Source organism: Nyctereutes procyonoides, unplaced genomic scaffold, assembly GCF_905146905.1.
Source record: "Nyctereutes procyonoides isolate TBG_1078 unplaced genomic scaffold, NYPRO_anot_genome, whole genome shotgun sequence".
Classification (NCBI taxonomy): domain Eukaryota; kingdom Metazoa; phylum Chordata; class Mammalia; order Carnivora; family Canidae; genus Nyctereutes; species Nyctereutes procyonoides.
This window is the reverse complement of record NW_026575126.1, coordinates 65,531,391-65,545,134: the sequence shown is the minus strand read 5'-3', so window position 1 is coordinate 65,545,134 and position 13,744 is coordinate 65,531,391. Positions and strand designations below refer to the sequence as shown.

The window sequence follows — 13,744 nt, the reverse complement described above, 5'->3', positions numbered from 1 at the left end:
TGACTTGTGTACCACGCGCTGCACAGTTGAACTCACTTTATCCGCACGACCAGCTGTGAGATAGGACGGCTAGGTCTCTTTTACGGATGGGAAAGCACAGGGATCCCATGCGATGCTTCAAGGGCTGAAAGAGATCATGTGCTTCAGGTGGTCTTGATTTTTCTGTGATTGTCGTTAATGCCATTATCAGGCAGCGCTGTGGGGGAAGCACGGGTCCAGTGTGTCTAGGAATAGGTTCTGGACCTCTGGCCTCAGAGGGAGCGACTGGGGGCACGCGGGACCCGAGTCTCAGGGATTTCCCATGGGCCTGCGGTCCTGTAGGATCTCCAACCCAGGTCGAGCATCAGGACCTTCCCCCCAGTGCCCAGCACCTGCTTGCCAGTCTGCCTGGCTTTCTGGGCCTTGCTGAGCAGCTCTTGGGGCTCCATTCCCTGTGTATCCTCTTAGGAGTCTCACTTTTTCTCTGTGGCTACCCTTTCTTGTCTTCTCTGTCCCTCAAAGCCCTGATTTGGGGCAGCACTGGTGGGGAGAGACTGGGAGGATCCTCACCAGGAGGAAGTCTTTCCTGGCCTGGGAGCCCTGACAGCTGGAGATGCTGGGTGGGCTGATATTCAGAGCAGGTGAGTGACCTGCTCAGGGTCACACAGCAGAGAGGGGGCATAAGTCAGGAAACCACTCAACTGGGTCTGTGTTGGGCTGAGGTTAGCAGTCCCAGTGACCTCCATTCAAAGTCAGGCTCCAGTGCTGTGTGACTTTGGGCCAGTAGTCTGCCTGAGTCTCTGTTTCCTCATACAGTATGGACGTTAAAAGCATCTGCCTTGCTGAGTTTTGTTTTGTTGAAGTTTAAATGAGAATAACAAAGGCAAAGCAGTTGGCAGTATTTGGCCTGCGGTTAGAGCTATCATCATTGTCATCATCACTGTCCCCTGCCTAGCTGGATCCATTCTGATCCTCTTCCTGGGGGATTTGAGCGCCTTGAACCCCTGGGGGCTTCCTGGGCTGGCCTGGAGGGAGACGGGAGGGTCAGGAGGGGGGGGTGTCAAGCCTGCCCTGGGGAGTTGGCCCTGAATCTCAGGGCTCCCAGGCTGGGTGGGGGTGGGGGCTGACAGCTAAAATATTTTATTTTCAAAAAACATAGAGGGATTGGAGGAAGTTCCTCCTGGGAGTCCATGCGGTGGGACAGTCCGGTTTTTCTCTTCTCTCTTACAGGCTTCTCCCATCTGCCCAGCGGGCTGTACCCATCCTACCTCCACCTGAACCACCTGGAGCCCCCCAGCAGCGGGAGCCCCCTCCTCAGCCAGCTGGGCCAGCCCAGCATTTTCGATGCCCAGAAAGGTATTATGAGGGGGCAGGAGCCTGGAGACTAGGCTTGGGGGGGTGCTTCGGAGAGGGACTTCTCTGGGGCCCTCACTGCTACCCAGTATTTCAGGCAGCACCTAGCTGTTTTCCTGCCCCACACCCCCTCCACCCTTCTGTGCCTTCTAGTTGTACTGTGGTCGCCTGACCTTCTTAGGCCCTTAAAACAACCCTGGACTCCACCCCCTTCACAGATGAGGAAACTTAGACGGCCAAGGCGAGAGTGTGAACTCCTTACCCTCCGTTTGAAGAGCCTGCCCTACCTTTTTTTTTTTTTTTTCCAAGATTTTATTTATTTATTCATGAGAGACAGAGAGAGAAAGAGAGAGAGGCAGAGACACTGGCAGAGGGAGAAGCAGGCTCCATGCAGGGAGCCTGACGTGCGACTCCATCCTGGGTCTGCAGGATCACGCCCTGGGCCAGCCCTGGGCCAAAGACGGCGCTAAACCGCTGAGCCCCCCGGGCTGCCCCTGCTCTCCTTCTTAATCCCGGTGTTGGGGGGGGCAGGGGCGCCTCAGGGACCCCGCCAATGGGTGGCTGGGTGGAGGGGCACTCGCTCACCCCCGCGCTCTCTCCTCCGCAGATGGCTTCTACCTGCCCGCCCCGGGGGCCCCGGGCTCCCTGCACTCTCACGCGCCCTCCTCCAGGACCCCGGGCGGCCACTCGTCCAGCGCCCCGGCCAAAGGCTCTTCGCGGGAAGGCCCAGCCAAGGAGCGGGCGGGCCGCGGCGGGGAGCCGCCCCCGCTGTTCGGCAAGAAGGACCCGAGGGCCCGGGAGGAGGCTGCGGGGCCGCGCGGCGTGGTGGACCTGACCCAGGAGGCGCGCGCGGAGGGCCGCCAGGACCGCGGGCCGCCGCGCCTCGCCGAGCGCCTGTCCCCCTTCCTGGCCGAGCTGGGGCCGCCGCGCGCGCCGGGCCCCGCAGCCGCCGAGTGCAAGGGCAAGAACCCGCCGCCGCCGCCGCCGCCGCCGCCGCCGCCGCCGCCGCCGCCCCCGCCCCCGGCGCTGAGCCTCTGCAACGGCGCGGGCGACGCGGGGCTCCCCGCGCTGGTGGCCAAGGAGGCGGCGCGCCAGGACGAGAGCGCGCGGCTGCGGCGCGCGGAGGCCCTGCTGCCCGGGCCGTGCCCCTGCCCCTCGCCGCTGCCGCCGCCGCCCAAGGGCCCGCCCGCGCCCCCCGCCGCCCCGGCCGGGGCCTTCGCCGCGCCGCAGCCCGCGCCCGCCGGCGTCTACACCATCTTCCCCGCCGCGGCGGCGGCGGCGGCGGCGGCGGCGGCGGCGGCGGCGCGCGAGCCCGGCCGCGAGCACCGCGTGGTGGCGCCCACCTTCGTGCCTTCCGTGGAGGCCTTCGACGAGCGCCCGGGGCCCATCCAGATCGCGTCGCAGGCGCGCGACGCCCGGGCCCGGGAGCGCGAGGTGGGCAGGCCCGGCGTCCTGCAGGCCCCGCCCGGGTCCCCGCGGCCGCCGCCCGACCGGCCCGAGGCGCTGCGCGAGAAGAACTCGGTCATCCGCTCGCTCAAGCGGCCGCCGCCCGCCGAGGCCCCGCCGGCGCGGGCCGCGCGCGCCTCCCCGGACGCCCGGGCCTACCTCCCGTCCAAGGAGCTGCTCAAGCCCGAGGCCGAGCCGCGGGCCTGCGAGCGAGCGCCCCGCGGGCCCGCCGCCGCCGCCCCCCAGCAGGCCGCCAAGCTCTTCGGCCTGGAGCCCGCGCGGCCGCCCCCGCCCGCCGGCCCTGAGCCCAAGTGGAAGCCTTTCGAGCTGGGCAACTTCGCCACCACGCAGATGGCCGTGCTGGCCGCGCAGCACCACCACGCCAGCCGCGCCGAGGAGGAGGCGGCCGCCTCCAAGAAGGCCTACCTGGACCCCGGGGGCGCGCTGCCCCGCGCCACGGCCGCCTGTGCCCGGCCCGGCTCCGACGTGCACGCCCCGGCGCACGGGCCCGGGGAGGCCTCGGCCATGCAGAGCCTCATCAAGTACAGCGGCAGTTTCGCCCGCGAGGCCGTGGCTGTGCGCCCCGGTGGCTGCGGCAAGAAGAGCCCTTTCGGAGGCCTGGGCACCATGAAACCCGAGCCGGCCCCCACGGCGGCGGGCGCCCCGCGTGCCCAGGCCCGCCTGCCGCACCCCGGGGGCCCTGCGGCCGGCGGAGGCCGGCAGCTGAAGCGGGACCCCGAGAGGCCCGAGAGTGCCAAGGCTTTCGGGCGCGAGAGCTCCGGTGCCCAGGGAGAGGCAGAGGTGCGACACCCGCCCGTGGGCATTGCGGTGGCCGTGGCCCGGCAGAAGGACAGTGGTGGCAGCGGACGGCTGGGGCCTGGACTGGCTGACCAGGAGCGTTCCCTGTCCCTGAGCAACGTCAAAGGTGGGTCTTGGGTCCCAGCTCTGGCCTTCCCCACTCTCCGCCCTCCGCCCCCTAAATCCTGTCCACCTTTGCTTTCCATTTCCACCCGCCTCAGCCTCTTTGCACCGCCTTCTCCCTGCCTTCCTGCTACCACTGGTCCTTTATCCACTTGGGGGAGGGTGCTTTTTCCATTATGCACAGAGAAAAACATGTGAAATGCAGAGAAGGAGTAAGAAGGAAAGGGATCATTCTATTTTCTCAACTCTCTGACCGCTCTCAGATCTTTCCCTGGATTCTTTTTCCTGTTCATTGTGCCTGTACCTACCTGCAGGGATCCTAGAGCACACCCGATGCTGGTGCCTGTATTCTTCCCCATTACGGTGTGGGTTTTCTCTTCTCTTGTCATGAAATCTTCGTATAATTTTTTTAACGGCCTCTACTATTCTGTCTAGAGCACACACTGTAGTAAAGCTAACTATTCCTCTCACGGGCATTTTTGTTTTCCCTTCTCTGGTGTTTTTGTGTTTAGGAAGTTGCATTGAATATTTTTGTGCATCGCACCTTCCTGATATTTTGAGTCATTTTCTAAGAATAGGTTCTTAGGAACAGGCTAGCTGTACCGTTTCAGTTCCAAGTCTTTGAGGGAGTAACAGCCTTACGTACGTAGTTCATTGTTCCCTATACCTAGTGTGGGACCTGGCGTGTAGTAGGTGTTTGATAAATGAGGGAGTGAGTGATGGAGTGTGATGGATGGAAACCGGGTCCCAGTGTTCTCATGGATCTTGATGTTGTACTTTGGGGCCTAAAAAATACTGTTGATAATTTTGGTGGAGAAGAATGGTGTGTTTCTTTCAATTATTGGTGAAGTTGAGTATTTTTCTAGAACTTAGCCGATTGTATGTTTTTTTGTCCCTTGCATTTTGTGCTGCTGGAATGGTATTTTTGAGGGAGGATATTTGTGGCATTTTTGTTGGGACTGTGGACTTGGTCAGCCCATTGTCAAGCCAAGGACCCTCCTTACAGGTTGGACACTAGGCTGTTTAGTGTGTTGTGCTTTGGGGTTGGGAGATTGGGATAAGGGCCCAGGGAGGCTGTGTCCACTGGTCCTTGCTCTTGGGACTTTGCAACAGCCAGCCTGGGTTTCTTCCCTATGCCTCTGTCTCTAGTGTCTAGCCAGCATCCCATACTCAGCCTGTTGCAAGCTTAGGCTTCACCAACATCCCGGGCCCCTGTCTGTAGCACCCAGATGGCCCCCTTCCCTGTACCTCCCAGACTTTACTCCTGTAGGCTGTGGAGGCATCTTGGGTGAATGTCATCCCTTTCTTGGTCTGGCCTCCCTGTGCCCACCTGCACTGACTTCTGTGCTTCATCATTGGTCCATGGTCAGTGGCTGTCCTGTTCCAGGTGTCTCCTAGACCTGCTGTTTTAGCCCTGCTCTCCTGGATGAGCGCAGTAAGGCATAGGGCCGTGTTGCGGTTCCTAGTGGTCTTTGCCCCACCCATTTGCATGCACGTAGCTGCAAAGGATCTTCTTCTGGCCTAGAGTGAGTGACACCTCATGGATGTTTTTGAATGACTGAGCCCATGTTTCTGTGTGGAGCTTCTCCTCATCCCCTCCTCCCTGAGCCATGGAAGCCTGTCCTCTGACCCAGGGGGACTGGCCCAAGGCACTGTCTCATTCTGGAATTGAAGGGGGGGGCGGTGACAGCTCTTGGCTTAGAGGTGGCTGGCTCTGTGGTAGACAAGCCTTCCTGCTAGGAGAGAGGTTTGTATTCAGGGTCCCCTCTGGGAGGCCAGAGATCTCTTTGGGTCCTTTTCCAGGAGGAATGCTTTGGTGACATGGTGTTTCACCACTGTTAGGGGCTCACAGTTCCCTGAGTACCTGCCTATGTCTGAGGGACGTGTGTCTATGGGGTCCTGTGAGAGAGAGAGAGAATGTGTGCCTGAGTATGTGTGAGAGAAAAATGTATGTATGAGAGAAGACACATGAGAGAGTACATGTGAACCCGTGTGAGAGACGATGTGACTGTGTGTGTGATTGTAAGACTGAGAGCACGTGTGTGACACCGATTGAGTGTGTGACTGTATGAGTGTGTAAATATGTGAGAGAGTGTGTGACTTTGTGACTGCATGAGATGATGTATGAGATAAGGTGTGTGACTGAGTGTGAGAATGTGTGTGATGCTGTGCACGACAGGATTTGTGACTATGAGAGAATGTGTGTGACTGACAGTATGAGTGTGTGAGAGCATTGTGAGTGTGAGACAGGGTGTGTGTGAGAATGTGTGTGTGAGCATGACAACGTGAAACTGACAGTGTGTGACCGACAATGACAGCATGTGACTGTATGAATATGAAAATGTGTGACACATGTGTAAACGAGTGTGTGACTGTGTGTGTGAGAATGACTGAGACAGTGACAGTGTATGACATTATGAGTGTGAGTGACAATGTGTGTGACTGTCAGTGACAGTGTGTGAATGTGTGTGTGACTGTGAGAATGAGTGTGACACCGTGACAGTGACTGTGATGGTGTGTATCACACCGTGAGTGTGTGAATGACTGTGCGACTGTGTGTGTGACTGTGAGAGAATGTGACACTGTGACAGTGACTGTGTGACAGTGTGTGACAGTACGAGTGCATGAAGTGTGTGTGACTGAGAGTGACTGTGTGTGTGTGACCATGTATGTGTGTGACAGAATGTGGGGATGGAGGGAGGAGCTGACGGGTGTGGGATGAGCCTGAAGCAGGCCTCCTCCTTCACTGCCAGCCGTTGAAAAGGAGGCAGCCGGGTTCTTCTCCACACAGCTCCCGTAAGAAGTGGTGGTTTTTCCCCATGTCGGGCACCTGGGGGAGGGCAGGAGCTGGGGGCACCCCCGGCCGAGTGGGTGGTCGTCAGCCTGGGTCTCCCGATCTCTTTACATCTCCCCTGTCTCCTTGAAGTTTTGGAGCCTTCTGCTCATCAGTGGGTTCAGATCCAGTCTCTTCCTCGTCAGCTACGTGACCTTGAACAGAAGGGCCAAGTCTCCTGGGGCCTGGTGTCCACATTGCCGATGTGGCCGCCGGGCACAGAGTAGGTGCCTCAGAAACAGGCCTGCCTTTTCTTTTTTTTTTTTTTTTTGAAAGATTTTATTTATTTATTCATGATAGAGAGAGGGAGAAGCAGGCTCCATGCACCGGGACCCCGACGTGGGACTCGATCCCGGGACTCCAGGATCGCGCCCTGGGCCAAAGGCAGGCGCCAAACCGCTGCGCCACCCAGGGATCCCCAGGCCTGCCTTTTCTTTGCTCGCATTCAGCCTGATGGGGTCTGAGAGCCTCCGGCTGTGCCCGCGAATCCTCCGTCTTTCTGGAGAAAGAAAGGCCCCCAGGGGCCCATCAAGGCCCTGAGATGGACTCAGAACAGGCATGACCTATGGCTGGGGGGGTGTGCCTGCATCACCCCGGGCACAGCTGGAGTCTCGGGGGTGTAAGCAGCAAGGATACTTGTCAGTCAGTGGTGTGACCTGGGCAGGCTTCTTTGTCTTCCTGTGCCTCAGTTTCCTAGTCTTGAGTGGGAGAGGGCTGGGACCCACCTCCTGGGTTGATGACCCCTAAGTGAGTGAATGCATGGTGAAGATCTAGAGTCCTGCCGGGTACAGAAGGGCTGGGGTGAGGTCTTGTGTCACTGGGACCTGCCCCACATCCCTGCCTTGTGGATGAGCCTGCAAGTCAGCATGGGAAGGTGAAGGGCTTTCTGGTTTACTTTTTCTCCAGCTTCCCCTCCTACCTTGAACAAAATTTAAACCACATTCCTTTCCACAGCCTACAAGGCCCTATAGTCTGTACCCACCTATTTTGTGGTCTCCTCTCTTGTACACCTGTTGCTTATTTTTCTCTCTAGCCACCACAGTCTCCTTGATGTTCTTTGGCACATTTCTGCCCCAGGGCCTTTGCACTTGCTATTCCTACTGCATAGCTCATTCTTCCTGTAGATATCCACACAGCCCGCCCCTCCCTCCCTCCCTCCCTCCCTCCCTCCCTTCCTTCCTTCCTTCCTTCCTTCCTTCCTTCCTTCCTTCCTTCCTTCCTTCCTCCTTCACTCCCTCCCTCCCACCCATCCACCCATCCATCCATGTTTATTGAGGAGCTTTTCCTATGCCAAGTGTTGTACAGGGAAGTCCCACAGCCAGGTATGGGACTCCTTGAATCAGAGCAGTCCATATTCTCATGGAGGAGACAGATGGTGAACAACCAGCAAGCAGAATAGTAGCATGTTGTGGTCAGTGTGGTCAATGCTGGGAGGGAGATAAATAAGGGAGCTTGATGGAGGTCAGGGAGGGATTCCTGGAAGAGGTGGTGTTTAAGCTAAGCTCTGACAGGAGAGGCTGAGTAGCATAGGGGAAGGGAACAACATATGGGGAAGGCAGAGGGAACAACATGTGTGGCCCAGAGTGTGACTGGAGTGTGGAGAACCATGGTCACAGGGACGTGGTTCTGTGGGGCTAGTGTTCTGTGGGAGGGACAGGTGTGAACAGGGGTTAGAGGTGACAGGTTGCGCAGAAGGATGAGGGTAGGGCTGGAGTCCAGCCAAGCCTGGGGTGAGGTCGTGGGGGGCATGTTGTATTTCTTCAGAGACCAATCAAATTTGGAGGAAGCCATCTGGGGCCCTGACTTGAGTGACCTTGGGGTTGGTGGGTGCTCCCAGATGGGTGGGACTGTGAACGAGTTTGTGGTGGGAGGTGGGACCTGGGATGGGAAGCCACTGACACCCTGAATGGTGATGGCCAGAGCCGTGGAGGGGCATCAGGCCAGAGGACAGGGGACTTGGAGCCAGGCTACTTTCTAGGCACTTGTCCCTTTTGGGGACTCCAGGAGTCGGTGCCAAAGCTTGTCCCTGAATCCAGGGAGCCCTGGGGGGCAGGAGATGGCTTTGGGAGGCCATTTCCCGGGAGGAGGAAGCTGGGGCACACAGACTCTGATTTCCCAGCCCAGTTGCAGGACTCCGGGTGGCCCTCCACACCTTGGCCCTGCCGGAAGCCCGGGCTGTCCTTCTGCACCTTGCTACCCTGGGGGATTCTAGGGCCCCTTCCGGTCCTTTCTGAAATAGGTGGGTGGGCTCAGGGTCCCCTTGGGTACCGGAACCACATTGATACTGGCTGGTGTCACTGGTCTTGTCCCAGGCTGGCTGTGGCCTTGCTCTCCCCCTGGGGGCCTCTCCCCTGCCCTCCATGGGCCGGGAGAGGTTGCAGCAACTTGGGCTGGCATTGGCATGCGTGAAGTGTGCTCGGTGCCTTTGCCGACCGCAGCCGGCATGAATGATTTAGCGGGCGGCCAGGGATGTACCTCGGTGTCCCACAGGGGCTGAGTTGTGAAGACACGTGCTCCCTTGCCTGCCTTTGCTGCTGCCTGGCTGCTGGATGCCCAGTTGTTGGTTCCCCTGTTGTCTGGGCCCACCTCTGGAACTCCCGGGCCATCCTTCCGGGTGGTCGCGCTGTCCCAGTCTGTCCAGCTGCCTCTAGGATGTGCCCTCTCCCCAGTGCTAGGCTGCTGACTGTCCTCTGCACTTGGTCTCTGGGCATGTGGGCTTGTGTTGCCGCTGTGCTCTCTCTGGCTTCCTGCTCTTCGTCTTGGGGCCCGCAGGCTCCCGCCTTCCCGGGAGAAGCCCCCGCACTCCTGAGCCTCTCCTGAGAGCTCTGTTCTTTGCTAGGTCCTGGTTTTGGGGATGCAGAGGGGAGAAATGAAGGGGAGATGGCCAGTGGCAGTATTCCAAGTGGAGTCCTTGCCCATGAGGGGTGTGAGTGTGGGGGCCGCTGCCAGACCCCTTGTTTCCCCTCAGCTGTCTGAGCATGTCTCCCAGTGTTGGTGGGTCCCTCAAGATGCAGGTGGATGGACACCAGTCCCGGTGGGTTCTCTCGAGAAAAGTCTCAGGTGCTTTCTGCATGCCAGTGCCTGTTGCCTCATGTGCCCCAGCCTGCCTTGGGTCTACCATGGGTGTACCAAGTTCCTGGCTCGTGGTGTAGAAAACACCAAGGAAGAGGGGCCAGGGCAGGAGCTGGAGGAAGGTGGCAGGGTGGGAAGGGACAGACCAGATGGCAGGTGCCCTCCACGGGCTCCGCCCCCCCGCGAGTTAACTGGTTGTGTGCCAGGCTGGTCTTGGGGACCCACCTTCTCTGTTCTGAGGGACCCCTGGGGGCCGGGCAGCTCATGGGAGGTACATGGCTGGTGCTTTATGCTGGGTACTCGGGCAGGGACAGGCGAGCCCTGGGGGCCGCTCCCACATTTTCCACTCACCCCCACGTGGATCATGTTCTCTGGTTTTATTTTCCTGTCTTGGTTTTACAAAGATCAGCCGCATGTCTGCAGTAGCCACAACCATGATGGGACCTCCGTGGGGCTCAAGTGTGGTGACTGACTCCTGGGACCTGGGTCTGGCTGTGCTGCTTTTTTGGGGTTGAGATTGGGATCTGTCTTACCTACCATGGCAGCTCCCCGTGTGAGCTACAGAGCAGCATCTGCGGAACATAGAGGGGCCTGGAGCCAAAGAGGCCTGGCTGGGAGGGAGGGCTCACCTGGGCCCTGGGCTGGGGACTCAAGGCCTGCCCGCCCCCCTCAGGGCATGGCCGGGCGGATGGTGACTGTGGGGACGAAAGGACCAGGCATCGGGAGGAGCGGCTGCTGGGGGCACGGCTGGACCGAGACCAAGAGAAGCTGCTCAGGTGAGGGCTTGGGACCAGGGTGGATGACCCTCCATGCGTTTGGCCTCTTGTCCTGAGAGTGGGAGCTGCCTGGACCATGACCCTGATCCTAGGCCAGATGGCCCCACAGCCCCTCTCCAATGAGTGTTGGGGGAGGTCTTGGGGGCCCTTCTCGAACCAGAGCTGGTTACTCTTTATGCTGGGTGTCCACTGGGTGTTCGGGGTGATACCCCTTCTCTCCCACATCCCCTAAGCCAAACAGGCTGTTGGCAATGCCTCTGTTTCCCCTCCAGAGAAAGTAAGGAGTTGGCCGACCTGGCCCGCTTGCACCCCACCAGCTGTGCTGCTAATGGCCTAAACCCCAACCTCATGGTGACTGGTGGCCCATCACTGGCGGGCTCAGGGCGTTGGTCTGCTGACCCTGCAGCCCACCTGGCCACTCACCCCTGGCTGCCCCGCTCGGGTAGCACGTCCATGTGGCTCGCCGGACACCCCTATGGTAAGTGTGGGGTGGGTGATGTCCCCTTTCTCTGGTGGTTGAGGACAGAATGGGCCCAATGCATTTCTTGCCTGGAGCATAGGACTGGTGGCTGGACTGTGGGTGGAGGTGAGTCGCTTGCGGGACCCATGCCCAGGGCTGGCTCCTGTCTTCCTTTGGCTAGGGCCTGGGCCTCACTTCCTCTCCCCACACTTTGATCTCTTGTGTCTGAGGAGGGTAGTTACTATGACACAGGCCTTGCGGGGCTCCCTCTGCTGAGCCCATTTGGAAGTGGTGCCCAGGGGTGGGTGGCTGTGGACATGCTTGTAGCCTGTCACCCCTCAGCTTCCTGCACAGAGGCCCCAGGAGGTGGGGGTCTGGGGAGTGGGCAGAAAGGGGGTTGGCCTGGGTCCCTGGCCCCTGGCATTGACTCTGGCCTGGGTCTGTCCAAGGTTTGGGCCCACCACCTCTGCACCAGGGCATGGCACCTGCCTTCCCGCCTGGCCTGGGGGGCTCCCTGCCCTCAGCCTACCAGTTCGTCAGGGACCCCCAGTCAGGCCAGCTGGTGGTCATTCCCAGTGATCACCTTCCTCACTTTGGTAAGTGGCAGCCTTTTGGTGGGGGTCAGTGGCCGTGGTAGCTTCACCTGGAGAGACAGACCCAGATGCCAAGGGCCTTCTTGGGGAGGTGTCCACCCAGAATAATGGGATAGGAGGCAGAGCAGGGCTTCAAGGTTTCCCTGTGTCATAAAGCTATAGGAATTCTTGTTTTGATAAGCTTCTACCCAGAACCAAAGCAGGCTTTCCTTCCTGGGGCCTAGACTCCCCCACCCTTGCCGCCCTGGTACCTCCCATCCCTCAGGCAGACCACTGGGTGTGGTGGGAGGAAGGGCTTGCTGTGAGGGCCTGGGACATCCCACCTGGAGTGTGGACGGGGCCCTGGTCCCCTGGGCCGGTGAGGTGGGTGCAGAGGGAGGCCCCGCCCTGCCCGCAGGGGGGCCATGGGGGCACTGGGCGGCGGGTGCAGCCTCACTGTGCATCCTGCCCCTAGCGGAGCTGATGGAGCGGGCCGCGGCACCCCCGCTCTGGGCTGCCCTGTACCCGCCGGGCCGCGGCCCCCTGCACCACGCCCAGCAGCTGCAGCTCTTCTCCCAGCAGCGCTTCCTGCGGCAGCAGGAACTCCTGTACCTGCAGCAGCAGGCAGCCCAGGCCCTGGAGCTGCAGAGGAGTGCCCAGCTCGTGGTGAGTTGGGGAGGGGGCAGCCACAGGAGGACCTGCTGCAGCGCCATCTGTGGTGGAGAGGCAGACAGGTCCACAGGCTGAAACTCAACAGTTAGGGACTGGGATGGAGAGAAGGTGGCAGGGGCTGGTGGTCAGGGAGGGCCACCCAGAGGAGAGAGTGTCTGTCCATAGACCCAAAGGAGTTGACTTTGGACAAGCCCTCAGGCAGAGGGAACAACGTGAACAAAGCCCAGAGGTGGTCGGAAGCTGGCAGGGGCAGGGTGTGGGGAGCGATGGGGAAACCGAGGCAGGAGAGGCAGCTGGTTGGACTGGGAAGTTGCACTGGGCACTGAAGAGATGTCAGGGGCTGCTGTGGTTTCCTGAGCCCAGGCTGATCTCCTCCCTGAGCAGCCCAGCTGGGCTGCCTGCTGTCCTTTGTGCAGTAGCCACTCCAGAGGAGGCCGCCGAGGTGGCACAGGCAGCAGACCAGGGTAGCAGACGGCCCCGGGCTGGAACGTTAGCTCTGGCATATTTGGCTCTGTGCCCTTGGGCAAATGACTTCATGTCTCTGGGCTTCAGGTTTCCTTCTTTGGAAAGTGGAGATGCTGGTAATCCTGCGTCGTCAGGATTGTTCAGTGAGATTTAATAATCAGGAGAGTGGCTGTTGCCCCGAGCATTTCTTCCCAGTGTGTTTTATGTGCTGACTGCTTGGCCCTCTGCCCCCACCCGCCACCCCCCACCCCCACAAGCATTGGCTATCCTCAAGCAGCCCCTTCCATTTCCTCAAAAGATGTCAAATATAGGGAGAGACCCCCCCCACAGGCATTTTGAGATCCAAAGGTGCTAAGGCAGGAGAGCACTCAGTTGGTAGTGAGTTCTCTGTGAAGGTAGCTATTCTAATGCCATAAAAGTGCAGGGAGAGGGGTGGCTCCTTCATCAGGAATCTCCTGTCTCTGCCCTGTCCCCCTTGTTCTGACTGTGAGGCTCCCAGCAGGGCCAGGATCTGGACTGGAGGCCCCCCCACCCCAAGCCCTGGAGGATGGAGCCTTTAGATCCACCAAGGCCCCCGGCCCCATCTGGGGTTCCACAAGGAACGCTGTGCTTGTTACACGCAAGCCATGACGGAATGTCTATAGCCAACTGGGAGGGCGGGCAGCCTGCACCCTGGACCCTGCTCGAGGGGGTCCCAGGGACAGAGCAGGTGCCGGGTGATGGCTCCTGCTGTGCTGACCCTGCCTGCTGGGCCCCTCCCCAGCAGGAGCGGCTGAAGGCCCAGGAGCATCGGGTGGAGATGGAGGAGAAGGTGAGCAAGCGGAGCCTGCAGGCCGCAAGCAAGGCTGGCCTGGCTGCTGCGGGCCCTGGGCTGCTGCCTCGGAAGCCCCCTGGCCTGGCCGCTGGCCCCACAGGCACCTATGGCAAAGCCGTGAGCCCACCACCATCTCCCCGTGCTTCTCCTGTGGCTGCTCTGAAGGCCAAGGTCATCCAGAAGCTGGAGGATGTGTCCAAGGCGCCCACCTATGCCTACCCTGCCACGCCCAGCTCCCACCCCAGCAGCCCGCCACCTGCCTCCCCACCGCCCACTCCTGGCATCACCCGCAAGGAGGAGGCTCCTGAGAACGTCGTGGAGAAGAAGGACTTGGAGCTGGAGAAGGAAGCCCCCAGCCCCTTCCAGGCCTTGTTCTCGGGT

General features: G+C 60.1%; 1 protein-coding gene across 4 annotated transcripts in view; it reads left to right on the top strand.

Moving 5' to 3' along the window:
- TNRC18 (trinucleotide repeat containing 18) overlaps positions 1 to 13,744 on the top strand; it is an 88,165-nt gene that overhangs the window by 23,424 nt on the left and 50,997 nt on the right. For all 4 annotated transcript variants that reach the window (XM_055340636.1, XM_055340635.1, XM_055340633.1 and 1 more), the window contains 7 exons: positions 1,210 to 1,335; positions 1,940 to 3,703; positions 10,278 to 10,380; positions 10,653 to 10,858; positions 11,290 to 11,436; positions 11,888 to 12,078; positions 13,313 to 13,742. In XM_055340636.1, coding sequence (XP_055196611.1) covers positions 1,210 to 1,335; positions 1,940 to 3,703; positions 10,278 to 10,380; positions 10,653 to 10,858; positions 11,290 to 11,436; positions 11,888 to 12,078; positions 13,313 to 13,742 — 2,967 coding nt within the window. The remainder of the gene's footprint in view (positions 1 to 1,209; positions 1,336 to 1,939; positions 3,704 to 10,277; positions 10,381 to 10,652; positions 10,859 to 11,289; positions 11,437 to 11,887; positions 12,079 to 13,312; positions 13,743 to 13,744) is intronic.